This window comes from Sebastes fasciatus, chromosome 17, assembly GCF_043250625.1.
Source record: "Sebastes fasciatus isolate fSebFas1 chromosome 17, fSebFas1.pri, whole genome shotgun sequence".
Lineage (NCBI taxonomy): Eukaryota > Metazoa > Chordata > Actinopteri > Perciformes > Sebastidae > Sebastes > Sebastes fasciatus.
Genome location: NC_133811.1, coordinates 1,210,796 through 1,232,367, shown reverse-complemented (window position 1 = coordinate 1,232,367; position 21,572 = coordinate 1,210,796). Strand labels below are relative to the sequence as shown.

General features: G+C 43.7%; 2 protein-coding genes across 2 annotated transcripts in view; one reads left to right on the top strand and one right to left on the bottom strand.

The window, feature by feature from the left end:
- Positions 1-8,142, bottom strand: part of LOC141754761 (uncharacterized) — a 38,614-nt gene extending 30,472 nt beyond the window's left edge. The window contains exon 1 of the mRNA XM_074614026.1: positions 8,069-8,142. The gene's annotated coding sequence lies outside the window, so the exon portion shown is untranslated. The remainder of the gene's footprint in view (positions 1-8,068) is intronic.
- Positions 1,960-20,412, top strand: LOC141754903 (uncharacterized). Its single transcript, XM_074614336.1, has 4 exons — positions 1,960-2,037; positions 2,666-2,845; positions 17,397-18,295; positions 18,348-20,412. Exons 1-4 carry the CDS (start codon positions 1,960-1,962, stop codon positions 20,410-20,412), a joined length of 3,222 nt encoding a protein of 1,073 aa, XP_074470437.1.
- Positions 20,413-21,572: the final 1,160 nt, after the last annotated feature.

Here is a 21,572-nt window from a genome sequence, read left to right as displayed (position 1 = left end):
TTTTTTCATTTTTATTGACAGGACAGTGGATAGAGTCTTGGAAAGGGGGGAGAGAGAGAGTGGATGCGGAAAGGGCCACAGGCCGGATTCGAACCCGGGCCGCCGCGGTCAGGACCAAGTCTTGTTACATGGGCGCCCGCTCTACCAACTGAGCTAACCAGGCGCCCTCGGCCCGCGAGTTTTATGTGAATGGCAGTTTGCCGTTGAAGGTCCCTTTGTTGCGCGAGCCCGAGCTGAACGAACCTACCAATCACAGTGGGGTATATGGCTCCCGGGGACGGGCAATCGGCCGGGCTTGATGCAAGCAGAGAAACATTTCACAACAACTGTGGCGGCGCCCGTGTAACATCGCATAAGCTTGATTAAAGCTTGATTTATACTTCTGCGTTGAATCGACGCCGTAGCCTGACGTGCACCTCTCCAGAAATGTAACTACACGTCGCGGCGACGCAGACCGCAACAGCTGTGATTGGTCCAGTCTCTCAGCGATGCTGAGCGGCCAGGACCAAGTTCTACTTCTCTCTGCCTCCATCTTTTCAATGTTTGTTCACACAAATCCACTCAGATATATTTTCTCTTTTCGGCGTTGCAGTAATGTCAGTAAAAGTTCTGTGGTTCAACAGTTATTAGCTCCAACTCCGCTCAGTTTCTGTTTGTAGTACAAGAAGAAGAAGGAAACTCATAGAGACGCCGCCGCCAACTAGCGGTTTGGTGGTGTAATTGCAGAGCAACACAAACACAGCAGGCACAACTTTATTGCGGAGTGACACCAAGTGGAATGAATATATATCTTGTCACACAGCCCCAATCATGTCTTTTTCAAAGCCTGCAGTGAAGAGAAAGGTTGGTGACGAGCACAGACAATTTCAGGAAAAGTGGGAGACGCAATAGAGGCCATGTTCAGAAGAACCGTTCATGTTCTTCAATGTTCCATTAATGTTCAGGACAGTTCATGTTCAGAAGAACCCATTCAAGTTAAAGAACTGTTAATAATGACGTTTGAGAAGATTGTTTTTTTTTTTAACAAAGCTTTTTTTGTGGAATACCTGATGCGGCCCAGCCTCACCCAGACTCTGCCTCCAGCAGCCCCCAGGTAAATTGAGTTTGAGACCACTGTTTTAGAGGGTTCACAGACTGCAGTTTAATGACGCATTCAGAGGTGGGCCTGCAGCCAGTAGATGAAGGCCTTAATCTGACAGTGAGCTCTGCTGTCTGATACTTAAAGACAATATTAGTGGAGATTTAGAGGACATGATACTCCGCTGAGGCACGAGGCATCACACATGAGTCGTAAGAGCATCACCAAGGGCTGAGTGTTGCTATAGACAAAAGGAAGGAAGGCAGTAGGTCCGTATAAATGTGTGGTTCAGTAGCTGTACATCTTTTCCTTTATGCTGCATTTCTATCCAACTGAAATGGTTATTTATGATTTAAATCAGCTCTATATCCATAACTTATATACATCATGTACAGAATGGACCGTATGTTTTGTATAATGTGTATATGTTAAATACAAACATATATTGGTTACTAAAGTATATTTTTAGAAATCAAATCATATTATACAGTACTAAAATATGACCATGGCACTGCTGTATCATATAGTTCTGTCTCTGTGGCAAAATATATGCTCTGTTGATAGACAAAGATAGCTAATAAACAGCCTACATTTTAATATATATATATATAATGTTAATATCATTTGTTCATATATGAGAACAATAGCCTATCAGACATTTTCGGTCGTTTTTTACACTTTTTGTTTGTTATATTTATTTTGATTGATTTATTTAATTGTCTTTTTGGATGACAATATAAAAAAGTAAAAAAGTAAATGTTTCTTTCTCTCAAAGCATTATTTTCTTTTTTTGTGTAATTGTCACTGTAATCAGCGGCCAGAAGTACATATGGTGACTAGAAGTCTCCCAGTGGCCCTTGAAGGTGCAGCACATCGGTTCGATGTGCTCCTGTTTCCCCCAGCGGAGGCTGAGTGGACTGCAGGAACACGTCTCCCCACCTCACCTCTTCCTCTCAAGGGTGACAGACTAATAGGATTGGTTGGATTTAATGCTATTTAACGAGGGATTGGCTGCAGGGTCCTGGTTCTGCCAAAGCAACTTGCCCCCCCACCCAACAAAGTCCAAGCCATTGTTGACACACGTGTCACTGCAGAAGAAGAACATGTGCATGACAAGCAGCCGGTCATCATTATGAGGCAGTCAACAGCCAACATGAACAGCATATTTTCATGGGAAGTTTGAGGTTTTTCCTTAATATTGCATTATGTTTAAATTTCCTGTTCAAATTTATTACTACAATGAATATTTTCCAGTGTTCAATGTTCGATCTTTCAGTGAGAACAATAAAAAAGTTCTAAAAATGTCAATAAACTTTATGGTTTGTAAAAAAAAAAACTCCACTAATCTCTGCTTGCCGCTGTGCGATTTAAACATGTATGTACAGTGTCTGGACATGTGCCTAATCATCCTCTCAAGCCAATCCCAGCCCCTTGTGTGGATCACATCCCACCGCATGGCCTCTCCCTCCTCGCAGCTTAAAGGCGCTCTTCTTCGTCCTCCTCCTCCTCCTCTTACTGTGCATGCCCTGAGCTCGCCTCCCTGCCTCACGCAACACACCACATGAGTCAACTCTTGCTCCCTGTCAGGTGCTGCGGCTGGATGGTAAACTCGGTGTGGAGGTGCGTCATGTCTGTATGAACGGGACTGCATGCCACGCCACGCCACGCCACGCCACGCCACGCCACGCCACGCCACAACAATCAAGTGGCACTCTGAGGACTGATGGTTGCAGGACGTGTTGTGACATCATCTGTCAGAGCAACCCAGTATAGACCCTCCTGTCCACCAGAGGATAGCCCATCCACCTCTCTTTCTCACTAGCTCTGATCGTAGCATATTTACGTGGATGCATTGTAGTCAGTACAGACTACATGACATACGAATGACATGCCAAAAGCAAGAACAGCATTCTTATTGCATGCCTTGTATATTATCGTGTCATTCACACCTTTTCATGTGACCGGGCTGGTCAGAGCTAACAGGCTTTGGACACATTTAGAGAAACAATTAGACAGAATCAGATAAACTTCATCTGCAAACTATTATAATGCCTTATTCTTCTCTGCTACAGCCATACTGTCATCCTTCTTGCTGTGTTAATTTGACATCTTAATGGGACATTGGATATGCCTTGTTATTATTCAGGCATTCGTCCATATGGGAAAATAAATGACCCATCTATGGAAAATGTCTCCACCTGTCTCTTGTCATAGGTAATTACCACTGAGCCCATGCAGTCAATCAACGTTAGGAGGGTGATGAAATATGACCTCATTTAAAAAGTCCATATGCACCAATTTAGTGTGATGATTCATGACTTGGTGTCAAAGTTCCTGTTTTACATGGGTGTCCTTTACATTTATGCAACATGGCAAAAGCTAAAAGAAATATCCATCATTCCTAAGATTTCTTGAAATAAGATTGAACATTTAGGCCTTTCAGGATAAAAAGAGATTGTGAAATTAGCTGGGAAAACACCATTAGTATTAGGAAGTTCATGTCATAATAAGCCTTTAATGTTCAAAAATAGTATATTTTTACATAAGATATTCAAGCTGTATTTTCTAAAACGAGTCCCTATCTTACTGAAATGTTACTTGTTCGGTGATTATGTCTTATATTAAGTGTTATGAGATATTTTGACTAGTAATTAGACAAATATACCTTGTAAGATTTTTACATTGGTAGAAATACCACAAACAACCCTTGGTTTAACGTGGCTATTGTACCAGATACATGTAACTACTACTATTTCTACAATTTGTTTCTTTCACAGAATTTTGGCACCTTAGCAAATACAATTCTAAATATTTTAATCATGTTCTTGTTCCTACAGATATCACTCTATCAGTCTAAATTGGAGTTAAATTGACCTCTCGACCCTGCAAACCTACTGTAACATATCTCTGTTATCTGTTAGCTGACAGACTAATAAACGCTCTCAAGGATGACAACAACAGCTTCTCATATACAAAAACAAACTGTGTGCAACTATGCCCACTCACACATCAACACTGTGGATATAAAACAAAGATATATATCTTCCTGTCACTGCAAAACAGGAACCAGCTCAATTAAAATCAGCTGAAAAGGGCCAAAGACGAGCTACTGATTCCCTTTTTGAACCCGATCCCGCCTCACATCCACACAGCTACATGTAATTACAGTTTAGAGCCGTCTGGGTCAACAGCCTTCTACTGTGGAGCCGCTAAGTGCCACATGTGCTGAGTGGTTTCACTGCACCTTTGTGCTTTTTTTTAATTTTAGTACATTTCGATGTCAGTAATTTAATCTTTTGTAATTTTCACAAAAGTGTAGTCCTTCACTTCACTTTAAACTGCATCCATTACCCTCACAGATTGTGTCTCTGAAAGCAACTCGTTGTCTAACTGTGAGAGCAAATGCTCAAATTTCTCCTCTCTTTTTTGGTATAGGAGCTCTAGTAAAGGCCATCCATCTATGATCCTGAAGGTAACCAGCACAGAGTAACCTGACTCTAACTGTAACCCAGACCTCCAACATTACCATTACCAAACCTTTTAATGTGATAAACAAAAGAATGTCCAATAAATCACGTTCACGATATGGATTCTGCTTCATCGAGTTTAAACTATCATCAATAAGTTGTATTAGAAGGCCAATAGCAATGTAGAGATGCTGTATAAAATAAGATAAGAACATTTTTACACCCGCAATTTTACTTATGGCCAAGTAATGTTTTCATCAAAGCAGCATTTTGGCATCTTTATATGTACACAGAACCATGCAGGAACCTCTGGTGATGAAAAATGAAGCCAAAAACTGCAGTTCTTCAAATGGCCACTTGAGGCTTCAAAAACTAGTAAATTCCTATAAGACTCCATGTTGAAATTCCCAAATTTACAGCAGAAATCAACATGTTTACAGCCTGGTACAAAAAATTGTTTTGGTCTCTGTAGCTAATTTCCTAATTTTTTGGAGACTACGTCCATATTCTATAGAGTTGTGCAAGGATGATTTTTGTGTCCGAACCAGGAAGTTAGCATCGCCCTGGTTCCCCTGACAAGAAGCCAATTGGATTTTTCCGTTGGGTTTTGGATTATTGCAGAAAATAATCTCTGTGGTAAACAAACGTTTATGATATTTATACATTTTGTTCAGCAAGATAATCTCTACAAATGAACACGACTTTTATGATTTTTGAAGTGTGAATGCAATCAGCAGATGTAAAAAGCTAACATTAGGCTATAAATGAACAACACCACGGTCACATGAGCGCAAGTATACACAACGAGGCTGTAAAGGAGGACAAGTCGATGTGATGACATTTAGTAGTCTCATTTAGCCACTTGTTAGCAACCGCCTTGTTTAAGACACATAAAGGCTTCAAAATTCAGGAGTGGGGTATTTATTGACATATTTTATATCGTAGAAAAAAACGTTAAAACCACAGACCTTATTTCAGGCATCTAACTAAAAACCCATTAAAAAAACCATTGACTTCGAGACGAGGGAACCGTAAGTGCTAAAATGCTAACTCATTTCTAGGTTTTAGGACTCATTCCTGCAGCACTCAATACAGTCTATGCACAGAACACAAATCGACCCACCAACAAGGTAATAAAATACCTGCTACTCAAAGAAACAGTGCACTGTCAGTCCAACTTTCCTGGAAGCACTGCGTTGCATTTGCCATGTTTTTTGTAGTCAAGCAATCATGACGGTTAGGATTTATGTTTCCCACAACAACGTTAAGAGGGTAAAGATGCTTGGGTGAACTAACTCCTGCCGAGTCAGAGGTCAGCGCCCTGCCTTCACCCTGAGGTTAAAACACCGCCTGAGTTTACACAGCTTCATCAGAGACCTCCCTGCAGTGGGGTCGCCCTCGCCAGGCTGACTGGGAATACTTGTGATGCCATGGAAAGCTCTCTGGCTCAAATGAGAGTGAAAACACCGACCAACTAATGTGACAGCTTAATGCAGGGCGCTCGGCTTTGTCAACAAAAGGCCTGGACTGTCTATTGTAACAGAGACTTCAATCACAAAAGTGTTTAAAGTCAAAAGCATCAACAGCTCCGTAACAGAGACACAGATTTTCTGTTTTCTTTTTAGATTCTGGACAACAACGAGGGACCAATTGTGATGTTCTGTCTATTATATCATTCTGTGAAGTACTTTAGTTTAACAGGCACTCCATGTGAAGTTGACACCTACTCTGTGCTATTTGATTTTGATTTTGTTTTGTCTGTAAAGCACTCTTGTTGAAAAAGAGTGAACCACAAATAACAGTTCTAACCTGTAAAAGCTGCCTAATGTGAGGACTACAACAGACATTAAAACATACAGTGGTAACATGGTTAGAAAGTGCTCATCTGCATCACTTTGATGATTGATGGCAAAGTTCAAAGTTCGGCCACGTGTAGAACTTACAGACTGGATCTCCTAACTGAATGATGAACTTTAGTTATTCATTTACCAATATAAGGTTGTCTATAACTTCCTATCATCCAAGGATTTACATCCTTTTCAATCTTTAAAATAATACCATCATTTATCTTCATGCTCAGCTGTCAGTGATTTAGTGAGAGCCGGCGTCACGCTTGTCAAGAGGTGGATTTCTGATCTGAGGGTTGATGGATGTCCTGTAAGCCGTCTCTGGCCTCGCTACGACTAATAAAGAGGAGTCAAACCAAGGTCTCAGTGCTGCACGTGGCCTCCAGCCCATCAGCAAGGCATCGACTGGGCCAAAGGCTCAGCAGGATACACAGGAAGGGAACCGGAGAGGATGCCAAGGCCACAACAACCAAAGACTCCGCTCTGTTGCATGTCTCTTTGACACATATTGCTGATGTGAACACAACAGGTCCTTTGCTAAACAGACAAATGCGACATGCAGAGCAAAACGTATGCTAATGGAATGATTACCAAGCTGCTACAGTACTGTCTATCTCAGTGTCTTTCATCATACAATTTAAATATGATTTTACAGGATGTTTTTATACTTGTGAACTCCAGCAGTTCAAACACATACTGTAAAGCCATTTCATGAAGGCTAAAGACCGAGTGTCAAACACCTCAACATCTTAGTGAAGTAAAGCTCATCAAAACGGCACTGAATATATATATGTATTATATTATATTATATATAACGAGGCTGAAGGTGTTACACATGCAGCAACCCATGCAGAGATGGGGACAGGGATGTGGGGGATGAGGGGTCGATTTAGCCAGAAAATATCAGCACGACAAGACAAAAACAAACACTAAAAAAACTAAAAAATAATCAAACTCATATTCCGCATTTTACTGATGCTGCCCAAAAAGTATTAACTTGTGTCAACGGGTAAATGACAATGAACGCATGTGCAAGTTGCCTGTTATTTCAAGACTTCAGTTCAAGTCTTTCAACATAAATCAACAACTTCATATCCAACCTGATGTCATGGGAAGGCGTATAAATACCACAACATCACAAGGACATTCTGGGTGTCATGAGAACGCATTTCAGCCTTTTCACATGTCACATTGGGTGCCTCTGTTGTCTGTCATTTTTACGCTATGCTACAAAACTATATAAAATATTTCAAAGGCCAAAGGTTCAGTCAGTAAATTCACAGATTTTACGTTTTTTTTTTAAATTTCAGAGCAAGTTCAGATATATACATGTATTAGCTGCTGTGGTGCTGTGCTACATGTGCAGTATGTACATATAACACATACGTTTCCAGCTGATGGTCCTCATTACATAACTAAATGAATCACTCTTCATATTTACAATACTGAAAAAGATACACAGGTGTCTCTGAAAAGTGCAGATGATGTGAACAAATATTAACATCTCATTCAGTCAAACTAGCAGAGGAGTTCAGCTTCGAGTTCCAGCAATACTTGATCGAGTAGTTCAAACAATTAGGATTTACAGTTCTTTATAAAAGATTTAAAATCACAGAGGTTTGCTTTTAAGGAAATAATAAATAATTTTGTGACAAAGAAACAAAAAGTTTTCTTACCTGCCTGCAGGTTTGAAGTCCCCAAGCTGGTTAGTCCATTCAGCCTTCTGATCAGCTTGAGGAGGATTGGCTTTAGGTGGATAATTTTATCTCCCTCCCTCCCTCCCTCTTTCTCTCTCACTCTCTCACACACACCTGTAAGTATGTTCGCTCAGACTGTAGCTCATTAATGACATTTTGTGTCAGGTTTTCTCACTTTTGTATATGTTTCAATGCAAACCTGCAGTATTGTACAGTGACAGATAATTCTTTACTCAACCGTAGAGAGAAAGTTGACGATGCTCTGTGCAGAAAGTGACAATTTCAATGAATTACATTTGTTTCATGAATTGGTTTAACAAGTCAGCAAGGAAGCCAAAAATAAGAAGAAGCATCAAGAGGTCTCTAGATTAATAGACCATCATCAGTTTTCGTCATCATACAAACTGCTGTACATTATGCTTAACTGACGTAGGTCACCAGATGTAAAATACACATTTTACAATTGTTTCTACAATCTAAAATTCTCTGTAAACACATTTCAGTGTCTTAGACTGCCTGTTAGTGTTGAGCTGCTGGGTCAAATTGTATTTGAATTCACTCCAAAGTCCTTTTAATTGAAGATTAGGTTGAGCCTTTGACTCAACCCCCATGATTCTCAATCACGCCCACGTACAGTATTTACAATTTGAAGAGCTTCACAGGAGCTTGACCTGCCCTCCTCCATGGCACCAGATCCAGACTGGAAAAATCCCACATACCTGGTTGGCCAGATGACAGACCTACTAATGATGCCACCAAAGTACCAGCCAAAGATGGGATTTAAGTGAACGTGTGCAGCAGTTGGTGTTTTTGTCAGTTCAGTTGTAATTGTATAAGGATATTTATTAAGATGACAGAGTAATGTCCTGGTGATTAGCCTCCATTAATGTGTAGCAAGACTGTATAAGAGGAAAAAGAAGATGAATAAAAAATCAAGTTGACTCTCAGTAGAACGAGTGAAAATATCGTCCTTAAAGTCTGACGTTTTGTCGACCCATCGATCCACCCTGACCTCCTCCGTACTCTGACTTTGTCCTTCTATAACAACGTCACCTGACTTCCTCCATTGCTCCTGACTACAGTCTCCAGAGGGCTTTCTCACTTGAACACAAACTTGATGTGATTTTGGGGCGCTTGCTGAAACAACTGTTGCTCTCTTTCTTCTCGGGAGGACAGTCTCCTCCGTACAAATCTTATCCAACATACCACGGTTATTCCCCAAAAGAAGAACAGACTCTGGCTGAGAAAGAAAGAAGCTGATACAGTGCTCATATGTTAATGTTTGGTGTGAACTCACTGCCGTCTATATTTGCACTTCTGCAGCACTAACGATTTCCTACAACTCCCTTGTAACACAACAGGCTTTAAATATGTTGCCTTCAGTTGTGCGTCTTACATGTAGGTGGAGAGTGGTAGTGATAGTAAGGACAACAGTATGAAAGCTACGTGAGTTTCAGTCTCGAAAAAAGTGAGAACTAAAACAGGTCTTGTGTCTGCAATGCATTTTGGTCTATTTTCTGCAACTGCATGTGGGTGTTGAAAAAGCTTTCTGCTTTTCTCCAGTGGATTTCTCCCTGAATATCTCTATTGGTTGTAGGAGGAAGCCATTGTTTCCTCTTTGAGTTGGAGAGACATTTACTGTGCTTTGATTTAGAAGATGACAATATTGAGGTTAATACTGAAATTAAACTCCATTATAACTACTGGAAACATATTGATGCATCATCATTAACATCAAAACGGACTCAAATATGCATGGGAAATCATCATATTATAAAGATTTCTTTCCTTTTAAGCTCTCATGTGAAAACCAAAACTATTTGAAAAATGAATCAAATATATCCCTCTTAGATGTGAACGTTTCTAGCCATATTTCCACAAATTAGCATTTTAGCAGACTTTGAATGTTTCAACTTTTAAGCAGAGGTCCAGAAAGAACATGGACAAAACTGTTGAATTAATTTAAATGTTGCATGCTTATCAATTTCTCATGATGAAGGGAAGCAATCTTTGTTCACATGGCCCCTCTGGGTCTATAGCCCACTGATTTACCAGCATGTTGACCCCCACTGCATGAGGTTTATCCTTACAAATAATATTTTATTGTAGATCAAATCTGTCTGGTTTTGCTTTGTGAACAAGCCTTCAGCCTATTTTGACCTAATTTACCGGTGCGTGTGCACAACACAGAAGTCATTGTCTGGCCCCCCTTACAAAAAAAATATTTCATTCAAGTGTGCTATTAGTATACTTCTTTTAAACTTAAAATAAGAGAGTATACTTTCAGTTTACTTGTTATGTACTTGTCAGAGATATACTTAACAAAATTATACTTAACTGTACTTGGCAAGTATACAGAAAAGTATAAGTATATTTGGCTAAGTACTATAACTTAACTTAAAGAAAACTTACTTGCAGTAAAAACTATTAAACTAGTAGTTTACTGAGAGTATACTTTAAAGTGCACTTTCATAAACTAAAAAGTGGGCTACAAGTATAAAACTAACAGTATAACTATAAGTTCACTTGTTATATAGTTCATAGTATAGTTGCAGTACAAAATACAACATGGATGTAAACTTAAAAGTATACTTTTATAAACTAAAAAGTTGAAGTAGCACACTTACAAGTATACTACTAGTATATTGATATTAGTATACTTATTACATAAAGTGTACTTGGGAATATACTTGAGCAATACTTAAGTTTACTTCATAAAATAAACTTGATGTATAATTAATTTTTTGTATGGGTCTGCAAACTTAAAGGTATAATATGCAAGAATTAACTAAAAAACAATGTATAAAAACAATTCTTCTCAACCTTCACTTATGCCCCAATAGCAAAGTGTGGTTGTGTCTCTTTGCTGTTAGTTGTGTGTTTTAGAATGCAACTACCATGAAACAATTTGAAAATAACATTTGATTTCTCTGATTCGCTGCTTTGTTCTCACTAACACCGCTCTCTCTCTTCAGTCACTCTGTATCTCGCTCGACCATCGTTGCTCTCTCTCTCTCCCTCTCGGTTCTTTCAATGCTGTGTGTTTACAAACAGCAACCGACAAGGTTAACATACTTACTTACTAATATTAATATATGCTAGTAGTTGTATAAGCCTCCCCCAGGCCTTCACACATATCATTCTGTTTAAAGTGATCAATGTCCTCAGGTCTGTCTCTGATCATGAGTCACGTCGAGGTGACAGAGTGGTCAACAGTAAAGTTTAGAGCTTACATGCAGGTCGGGACCTTTTCCTCCACCTATAAGCATGTTTCATAAGCCTGTTTGAGATTGCCCTCCTAACCCCGGGTCAGGCTAAATCCAGGTCTTCACCTCTTCTCTGACCCCTGTTATTCTGGTTATGGCAGCACAGTGACAGCCAGCCAGCCACTTTACGGTTATTATTGTCACCTTCAGATGAGGCCATCGTGGCAAAGCCCACTATGGTGTGTAAACCGTGCTAAAAATACACCAGAGTGTAGTTAAAAAAGAACCGGATTGTTGGCGGTTATGTGTTTACTGTTTGGCATTGATGCATTGAAGTTCTTTACAACCTGCCTTACTTGTTCCCTCACAACACAAGAAATAAAGAAAGTTTTTCATGATAACTTCCCCTTTAAAAGAGTTATCTTATAGTAAGAGTTTGACGAATACAATTCATATGAGTCAGTCTTTTTTTGGGCTTTTAATTTGAAATATAATCCTTCAACTTCTATTATACATTGTTTTCTTCTAGAAGGGAAAGGAAAAGCACTAACATTATACCACTGCACTCAGTTTCACACTTTTATCAATATACTTTTGAGTTAAAAAGCTATGTATGATATTTGATTAGATTATCCCTGTACATCAACACTTACAAACATGCAACCACTATGCCTTATTTCGAAATAAATAAATAATTCTGCAGCCATACAGAGCTCCACCTGTTGTCATCAACTTACTTGAAAAGTAACATGTTGTTAAAAACACATTTAGGTCATATTGTTAGTAGACTTGCAGTTGCTAAACTACACCCGTCACCAGTTTTTATGCTGCACGCTGACTTTTGATAGTTACTTTCCTAAGACACTATAAAAAGTTGATGGATGAAGTTGTCAACTGTAGGTTGCAATAAAGACATTTTGAAAGTGTAAGTAACCTTCTAAGTATCTTAGAGCTGAAAGTCATTAACCCTAACCCCAAACAAACCCATGGCACTACACATTACCATCTTTGCAGGCTTTCAACCTTTTAAGTCGGGGTCTGGGAAGCTTCTTACGTAGAAGTGATAATGCACTTACAAGAAAAGGCAAAATTGTATAGTTTCTTTATGTAACCTTCTCAGAGGATTTGATCTGCTCGTTTATGGTTCAGCATGTTGCTCAGGGACTGATGCAGGAATTGAACTTGGGACAGAGTTTTATAATTCAGTAGGTTCAAATAAAAAAAATTAAAAAAAATGTTTTTTTTATAAAAAAGTGCCTATATTGTCCTATATTGTCATGGATATGCATATACATTTTATTGTACACGTCTCTCCTTTGATTTAAGCCATTAGCCATGGTTCTGTGATGTTTCCATGAGAAGTTATTAAGCATTAAATAGAGGCAGGGGTGATTCTGGGATCAGACATTCAGGGGGGCTCAGCCCCTAATGACAATGTGACATGTGCACCGTCAAGGGTGTTTAGGTTTTTGGGTGGTGGACACATATTAAGTGTGGAATCTGGGGTTAACCCCCAGGAAATTTTGAGCTTCAAACACTTAATTTCCTGCATTCTAGTGATTTTTTTAAACCAATTTCTGTCTTTTCTGCATCACGTAATGGTAGAATATCTTTACGTCTTGAGGAGAAAGGTCAAGGAACCCCTTTTAAAATCTCTATGCCAGTTTTCCCTCGCCAAAATTTATACAAAATTTTCAGTGTTATTTAGCCTCCTTCCCAACAAGCTAACATGATATTGAAACCAATGGACGCCTCAGGTTTTCTACCTTCATATGATACCAATATCTTCACTCTAGCTTTAATACGGAGCCCGCTACAACCTCTTAAAGACAGTCGGCCGGGATTGCTGGCAGTCACATGGGTGTCAGAGGGTTTGATAATCATTTTTTAGGGTGCTGAGATGAAATTTAGGTGTGCTTGAGCAACCCTAAAAATAATCTAAAATTGCCAATGAATGGAGGGATGTAAAATCATGCGGAAATAGGCCCAAAGCTGCTACTGCAGAAAGCTGTTAACAATGAAGCCTTTACTTTGAAATGAATGAACCCTTCTTGTTTTAGTTGAGACTCTAACACTCTAACCGTGTCCAGGTAAAAACACAATGAAACCAGAAACCATCAAGCTGTAGTTTAGTTTTTAACAATCATTGTCTTGTTTTTCATGTCCGTGTGTAAATGAAAGGACTCTTGTGGAGGATAGATTCTCCATGTCGGGACTGAAGCTTTAATAATCACACTGGCTCTCCAACAGACAACTTGGCAAAATGATGCTATTTTTACAGAGCAGCTCCCTTTTTCTAGTGCTGTTGAATGATAGATGTAAAATTATTTTATCCCCAAATGCATTGGTGCCAGAATGAAACAAAGCTCTTCATGTGGTAAAAGCATTTCAGTCGGTGTAGGACCGACAGATACATTCTAGTTTCAGAGTGAGATTAGCACATTTTAAACACAACCACACAGGAATGAAACTGTGAATAAATTTGAATATTTCTGTTCTAACTGTGGAATAGAAAACTTTATTGTCTGTAAAAACATTTGATTGACAGCTCACACAAGCTACAGTGCCATTACAAATGGTCTTATATAACCTCTTAAAGTTCAGCCTTTAGTTAAGTGACAGAGTGAACAAGAATACGAGTTTCTGCATACAAATGTGTCTTATTTAAGCTATTTGATGGCAAAGTTGTAAAATAAGAAAAGCTTTTGTTGCTTTTGAAAACCAGTTGTTACCATAATGATGGTGATGGTTGGCACCTCGGTGCTGCTGCTCACAGATTGTGTTTCAGACTCACACAAACAGCCCAGACATTTCAAGTTCAGAAGAGATTTGTTGAGTGTCTGAAAATCCACATTTATTTGCAAGCTATTTGCATGAAACCAAATACTTGTGTTTGTGATCCAATTGTTTATTACAAACTAAAGGCGTACATTTTAGGTGATGGAAACACTTTTCCTCTGAAAAACGTTTTTCTTCTTTCTGATATTGACATTTGATCACGGAGATCAGTGTCTGTTAATGATGTTATCGAAGGCGAGGCAACAACATGAGGCCCTGTTCAGACCTGGTATTAACATGCGTCCTCAGTGATCGGATCACAAGTGGACAGCTCTAAGTACGTCTGGTCACACCTGGCATTAGAATGCGTCTCCACATGCGTCTTCAGTGACCACTTGTGATCCGATCTCACTTCCCCGCTCTATATGCAAATAATCACATAGTAAACGGATAATACAGCAGAGGTTGTGACACAATATTACATGGATGTCAGTAGTAATATCCTACATATTCGTTAGTTCTGGTACATTATATTAACATCAAAATAAAAGGTTATTGTACCGGCGGTCCCCGGGGACCTCCGCTCCGCTGGCACCGCTGCTTTTGCCAGACAACAGCCTGTAGGGCAGGGGTCTCAAACTCGCGGCCCGCGGGCCAATTGCGGCCCGCAAGACGATATTTTGTGGCCCCCACCTTGATATGAAAGTTTAATGTTAGTGCGGCCCGCAAATTTTTTTTTTTTTTATAAAGTTTTTTATAAAGTTTTTTTTGGGGGCATTTTTTCATTTTTATTGACAGGACAGTGGATAGAGTCTTGGAAAGGGGGGAGAGAGAGAGTGGATGCGGAAAGGGCCACAGGCCGGATTCGAACCCGGGCCGCCGCGGTCAGGACCAAGTCTTGTTACATGGGCGCCCGCTCTACCAACTGAGCTAACCAGGCGCCCTCGGCCCGCGAGTTTTATGTGAATGGCAGTTTGCCGTTGAAGGTCCCTTTGTTGCGCGAGCCCGAGCTGAACGAACCTACCAATCACAGTGGGGTATATGGCTCCCGGGGACGGGCAATCGGCCGGGCTTGATGCAAGCAGAGAAACATTTCACAACAACTGTGGCGGCGCCCGTGTAACATCGCATAAGCTTGATTAAAGCTTGATTTATACTTCTGCGTTGAATCGACGCCGTAGCCTGACGTGCACCTCTCCAGAAATGTAACTACACGTCGCGGCGACGCAGACCGCAACAGCTGTGATTGGTCCAGTCTCTCAGCGATGCTGAGCGGCCAGGACCAAGTTCTACTTCTCTCTGCCTCCATCTTTTCAATGTTTGTTCACACAAATCCACTCAGATATATTTTCTCTTTTCGGCGTTGCAGTAATGTCAGTAAAAGTTCTGTGGTTCAACAGTTATTAGCTCCAACTCCGCTCAGTTTCTGTTTGTAGTACAAGAAGAAGAAGGAAACTCATAGAGACGCCGCCGCCAACTAGCGGTTTGGTGGTGTAATTGCAGAGCAACACAAACACAGCAGGCACAACTTTATTGCGGAGTGACACCAAGTGGAATGAATATATATCTTGTCACACAGCCCCAATCATGTCTTTTTCAAAGCCTGCAGTGAAGAGAAAGGTTGGTGACGAGCACAGACAATTTCAGGAAAAGTGGGAGACGCAATAGAGGCCATGTTCAGAAGAACCGTTCATGTTCTTCAATGTTCCATTAATGTTCAGGACAGTTCATGTTCAGAAGAACCCATTCAAGTTAAAGAACTGTTAATAATGACGTTTGAGAAGATTGTTTTTTTTTTTAACAAAGCTTTTTTTGTGGAATACCTGATGCGGCCCAGCCTCACCCAGACTCTGCCTCCAGCGGCCCCCAGGTAAATTGAGTTTGAGACCACTGCTGTAGGGGGACGGCGCTCCAGAGAGCCGAGGAGGACAGAGAACAGGTGGTCGGGTGTCAGCTCCGTGCAAAGCAGCGGAACAAAAACAGGGACACATCTCCGACAGTATGATAATAATAAAATACAGTTGTGCCGACAGGATACAGCAGAGCACAGAGGCCGTTTCCATGGTGACAAGCGCCCGTGTTTGCCTGTTGATTCACCTGAGGAGCGCGGTGATCCCGCGGATCCCAGCGGGACATCAGATGAGTAGGAGGTCCTTAATGTGATCAGGACACATTCACTACACACTGCTAAAAGAATGTGGTCACATGTGGCCCAGACCACCTCTGAATGTGATCTGAAAGATCCGATCTCAATGTGTCTTGAGTGCGTTCACACCTTTACTTAGAGCTGTCCACTTGTGATCCGATCACCCAGGACACATGTTGATACCAGGTGTGAACAGGGCTTGACGGTGGCCTCCTTTCTCAGCCAAAGTTCACATCTTATTTTTTGAATTACATTATCTGAGTCATCACCATACAACCCTGTCTCCGCGTTACGTACCAGGAGTCTGTTTTCGGTCTCCTTTATTGTTTATGGCCGCCGAGCTAAGTGTTTGCGCTACAGTATCGGCGAGCCTCCGTCGGACAACGAGCCCGTTGGGCTGTTGTCGGCTAATTCATTTCCTTTTACAGTGTGTGTTGCTCAGCAGCGAGTGATTTCGCTCGTTAAAGCAGACATCTCCTTTGTTGATAGATAGAGCGATCGCTCCCCAGTAAGTGATTTCGCTTGTGGGTTAACTTATTTTGTGGCTGCTGTTAAAGGGGAAGTTATTATCTTCCCTGTCTTTTGTATAATAACAGTCCTAGTTCAAAGCTAGTGTCTAGTTACTGAGACAGTTTCCTGTTAAGCAACTTGATGTAATTTTTTCTCTCTGTTACTAGAGAGTGCTTTCACTCCAGTGTAACCAATGAGTTGCATAACAAAGAAAACACATTATATAAGTAAGATAAATACATCATTTAATTAAATATAAGAGTATAAAATTCATACTACGAATTATTATAAATATCAGCAGCACCATGTTAGGTGAGCATGTTTGCCGTGCCTGCATGGCTCCACTGCTAGCTACTGATGGCCATCATGAATGCCCCACATGCCTCGGTGTTGTACACCTGAGGGAGGGGCTGTCCGACAGTCAGTGCATGAATTGTAGTTTTATGCCACGGGAGCTGAAGATAGCTCGATTAGCTGAGCTAGAAGAGCAGCTCGAGTGCCAGTTGCCCCTATCAGGTGTACCTTCACGGAGTGGGCGGAGACGCGCCCCACCTGAGGGGGCCCCACCTACAAAAAAAAGGCACGGAAAGTGGACTGTTTGGCAACTAAGGTCGACACGCTAACATCAGAGTTTGCTGAGATTAAAGCGCTGCTCCTTAACCTTCAGCCAGGCAGGGTGAACGCAACCCAGCCTACCCCACCGGGATGGGATGAGGATGCCCTGGCTACGAGGGCTTCCTGTAGCCAGTTCTGTGAGGACCGGCCTGGACAGGGAGAGCTAGTAGCCTCCTCCCACGCTTCTGACACCTGTTCCCGGCAATCAGGAAGTGGGTCCAGGGCAGGCTCAGAGTCTGCTCCAGCGACAGTTAAGCCAGTGGTCCGTATGGCTCTGGCACGCTTAGGCGTGGATGAGGCCCCGACTGCGGGCACCTCATCCAGTGCATTTTTTAGGTGGGCCCCGCCCCTGGCGGGTTTCTCTGTTCCACCCTCCCAGCCATACATTGAGGAGCTCCACAAATGCTGGCCAGACCCGAAATCGCTTTCCCACCACACCACTGACGGCAGGGCCTTAGCTTCAATGCAGAACGCTGACACTTACGGACTGGGTAAGATGCCAGCAGTGGAGCCATCTATTGCCGCCCTTATTGTGTCTCCCAATGAGGTCTTGAGGCCTGATGCTCGCTGTCCCAGGCCCCAGTGTCGCATCACAGACGACTTTCTAGTCAAGGCTTATGAAACAGCGGCACGCATGGGCCGTCTTGGAAACACTCTTTCCCACCTGATACTATCCTTGTCCCAGTCCCTGCAAACTGCTGGCGTGGATGCTTCCGTCCAGAGCCTCAGTGATGCATCCCTGCAGGCGTTCGGTCTTATCACAAGGGAGCTTGGCAGACTACTGTCGACCCTTACGCTGACTCGCCGGCAGGTATGGCTGGCCCAATCTCCGCTTTCGGAGCCGGGCCGGAGGGCCCTCCGCACTCTCCCCGTGGTTCCGGGGGAGCTGTTTGGCCCAGCAGCACAGCAGGCCTTGGAGCGTGGAATCCAGGCGAACCAGACTCGGCAGCAGTTTGCTAGCTTCCGGGAACCTACGCCTTTATGGCGACATCGGCCCCCACAGGGTGGTGGTACCAGCCGCCCTCGGCTTCCAGCTCGTCCTGATACGTACCCGAGGACCTCGCAGGCTCCGGCACGGCCGGTGCCTCAAGCGAGAAGGGGTCGGGGGTCAGGGTATCGCCCCCCCAGGTACCCAAAGGGCCAGAGGGGAAGATCCTGATGCCCCGGGGCCGGCAGTCGGACGCTTCTCCCAGCAGCAACTCAGCTGCTGGGAAAGCAGCACTTCAGACCCTTGGGTGGTGGCTACGCTTTCCCAAGGGTACAATCTCCAATTCCGACGCCGACCCCCAGTTTTCAGTGGGATCAGACTGTCCACGGTCAGAGATCCCACAAAGTCCCAGGCACTCAGACAAGAAGTAGCCACCCTCCTGGGGAAGGGTGCCATCGAAGAGCTGGGGCTAGAGACACAGCAAGGTGGGTTTTACTCAGTTTATTTTCTGATTCCAAAGAGAGAGGGTGGGTTTCGCCCTATACTGGACTTACGAGGGCTGAACACATTTCTGAAGGTGTTGCCCTTCCACATGCTGAGTACAGCAGATGTGCTCCAAAACGTGACACGGCACAGTTGGTTCACATCCATCGAGTTAAAGGACGCATACTTTCACGTCCCAATAGCACTACCTCACAGGCAGTACCTGCGCTTCGCATTCGAAGGCAAGGCCTTCCAATTCAAGGTGCTCCCATTTGGTCTTTCCCTTGCCCCACGGGTCTTCACAAGGTGCATGAGGGCGGCACTCGCCCCGATGCAAGCCAGGGGGATGCTTATCCTCCCATACCTGGACGATTGGCTAATTTGTGCTCTGACCAGGGAACAGGCAGAACGGGACACTGCGTCCCTTCTGCATCACATGACGAGGTTGGGCCTTACCGTCAACCATGCCAAGAGTTGTCTCATACCCAGCCAAAGGGTAGTGTTCATTGGTTTAACTCTGGACTCCCGCCATATGCTGGCCTTCCCAACACCAAGACGAGTAAACACCATACTCCAGCTCCTCCTCAGGTTCCGGAAGAACAGGAGGTTGAGGTACAGCCTGTTTCTCAGGCTGTTAGGTATGTTGACGTCAGTAACATCAGTAGTGCCACTGGGCCTCCTGTACTTACGGCCATTCCAAATTTGGATCAATGGTCTCCAATTAGATCCAAAGTCCCACAGATCCAAGAGAGTCAGGGTGTCCTGCCGATGCCTCCTTGCTTTGCGGCCATGGAGAGCCGGGGCATATCTGGCCAGGGGCATCTCATTGGGTTCGATTCCCTCACGTCGCGAGGTGGTGGTGACCGATGCTTCGCCCTCCGGCTGGGGGGCAGTATGGCAGCACAGAGCGATAAGGGGGCTCTGGACAGCACAGGAAGCGGCGGAGCACATAAATGTGCTCGAGCTCCGTGCTATATATTTGGCACTTCGCAAATTCCTACCACGTTTGAGAGGCAGGCATGTTATTGTACGGTCCGACAACAAGTCAGCTGTCTACCATGTGAACCGGCAAGGGGGCACCAGATCACCCCGGTTGCTACAGGTGGCACGGAGACTTCTGGTATGGGCTTTCCCTTGTTTTTCCAGCCTCAGGGCCATGTATCTGCCAGGGCCACAGAATGTGGTGGCAGACTTTCTCTCCCGCCAGAAACCCCCTGCGGGCGAGTGGAGGCTCCACCCAGAGGTGGTAGAGGAGATATGGCGCAAATATGGCGCAGCAGAGGTGGACCTGTTTGCCTCAGAAGCCTCAACGCACTGCCCTCTTTGGTTCTCCCTGACGGAGACAGCAAGCCCGTTGGGACAGGATGCCCTGGCACACCCATGGCCAGATTGCCTCCTCTATGCCTTCCCACCATTCCCACTGATAGCAGTAACGCTACACAGAATACAGCACGGCAACAACAGACTCCTGTTGGTCGCCCCAAACTGGCCGGGGAGACCCTGGTTTCCGGGGATGCACAGGCTTCTGGACGGAGTTCCATGGTGCCTGCCCAAGAGGCAAGACTTGCTCTCACAACTGGGGGGCCGCATCTGGCATCCGAACCCGGATCGCCTACAGCTTTGGGTATGGCCCCTGAGGAGCCGGACCCACTCCTAAGGGTATGTGACCGGGCGGTAATTCAAACCATTTCTGACTCAAGAGCACCCTCCACCAGGGCACTGTATGCCAACAGGTGGAAAATATTCTCAGAGTGGTGTAAAGGGCATGAGGAGGTACCTCAGAGTGCCTCTGTGCCAATAATACTGAGTTTTTTGCAGTCTTTGCTGGAGAAGAAACTCTCTCCTTCTACCTTGAAGGTTTATGTAGCTGCTATTTCAGCCGGGCATGTCAGAGTGGATAACCAGACCGTGGGGTCTCACACTCTGGTGACCCGATTTCTTAAAGGAGCCCAGCGGCGGAACCCCCCGCAGGCTGTCAAGGTTCCCTCGTGGGAACTGCATCTGGTGCTAGAAGCCCTTTGTCTCCCCCCCTTCGAGCCTCTGGAGCAGTCGGGGCTGGAGTGGTCTTCAGTAAAGGTGGCTTTCCTTTTGGCGATGGCATCAGCAAAACATGTGAGTGAACTTCACGCCTTGTCAGTGAGTGAAACGTGTATTCGCTGGAACTCAGATGGCACAGGGGTAGCACTTTGGCCTAACCCATAATTTTTCCCGAAGAGGTTGGCTCCGACCCACTCTAATCAGGTCATTGAGCTGGCAGCTTATGACCCTTCATGCCTACAGGGGGAAGATGCTAAGTCAGCGGAACTGCTCTGCCCAGTGAGGGCCTTAAGGCATTATATACAGGTGACTGCGAGCTTTCGCCGCTCGGATAGTCTGTTTGTCTGCTATGGGGGCCATAGGAAAGGGCACACCTTGTCCAAGCAGAGGCTTTCCAGGTGGATTGTTCAGGCCATTGAGGAAGCATACAGGTCAAAAGGACTGCCTTTACCTCTTAATATCAGAGGCCACTCCACCAGGAGTGTCTCCACTTCCTGGGCAGCGCTACGGGGGATCCCCCTAAGTGATATCTGCGCTGCGGCCAGCTGGGCTACTCCATGCACCTTTGCCCGTTTTTACAGGGTCAATGTTGCTGCTCCCCATGCAATAGCATCGGTGGTCTTTCAGGAATCCACAGGCCGTTCCCGGTGAGGTGGGTTTTCCTCGTGACTACGTTGGTAGTAGTCATCCAGTGTTAAACACTGCCTCTGGCAGTCAGGAAGAACGAAATAGAACGATAGTTACGTATGTAACTACGGTTCTATGAGTTCTGGATGACTG

Bases quoted from the DNA above. Each gene is read 5' to 3' on its own strand.
- LOC141754903 (XM_074614336.1), top strand. From the start codon at position 1,960: ATGTGCTCCTGTTTCCCCCAGCGGAGGCTGAGTGGACTGCAGGAACAC. The intron at 2,038-2,665 runs GTGACAGACTAA...GCTCCCTGTCAG, and splicing joins CTCACCTCTTCCTCTCAAGG to GTGCTGCGGCTGGATGGTAA. The intron at 18,296-18,347 runs GTTTGCTAGCTT...CGGCCCCCACAG, and splicing joins GCGAACCAGACTCGGCAGCA to GGTGGTGGTACCAGCCGCCC.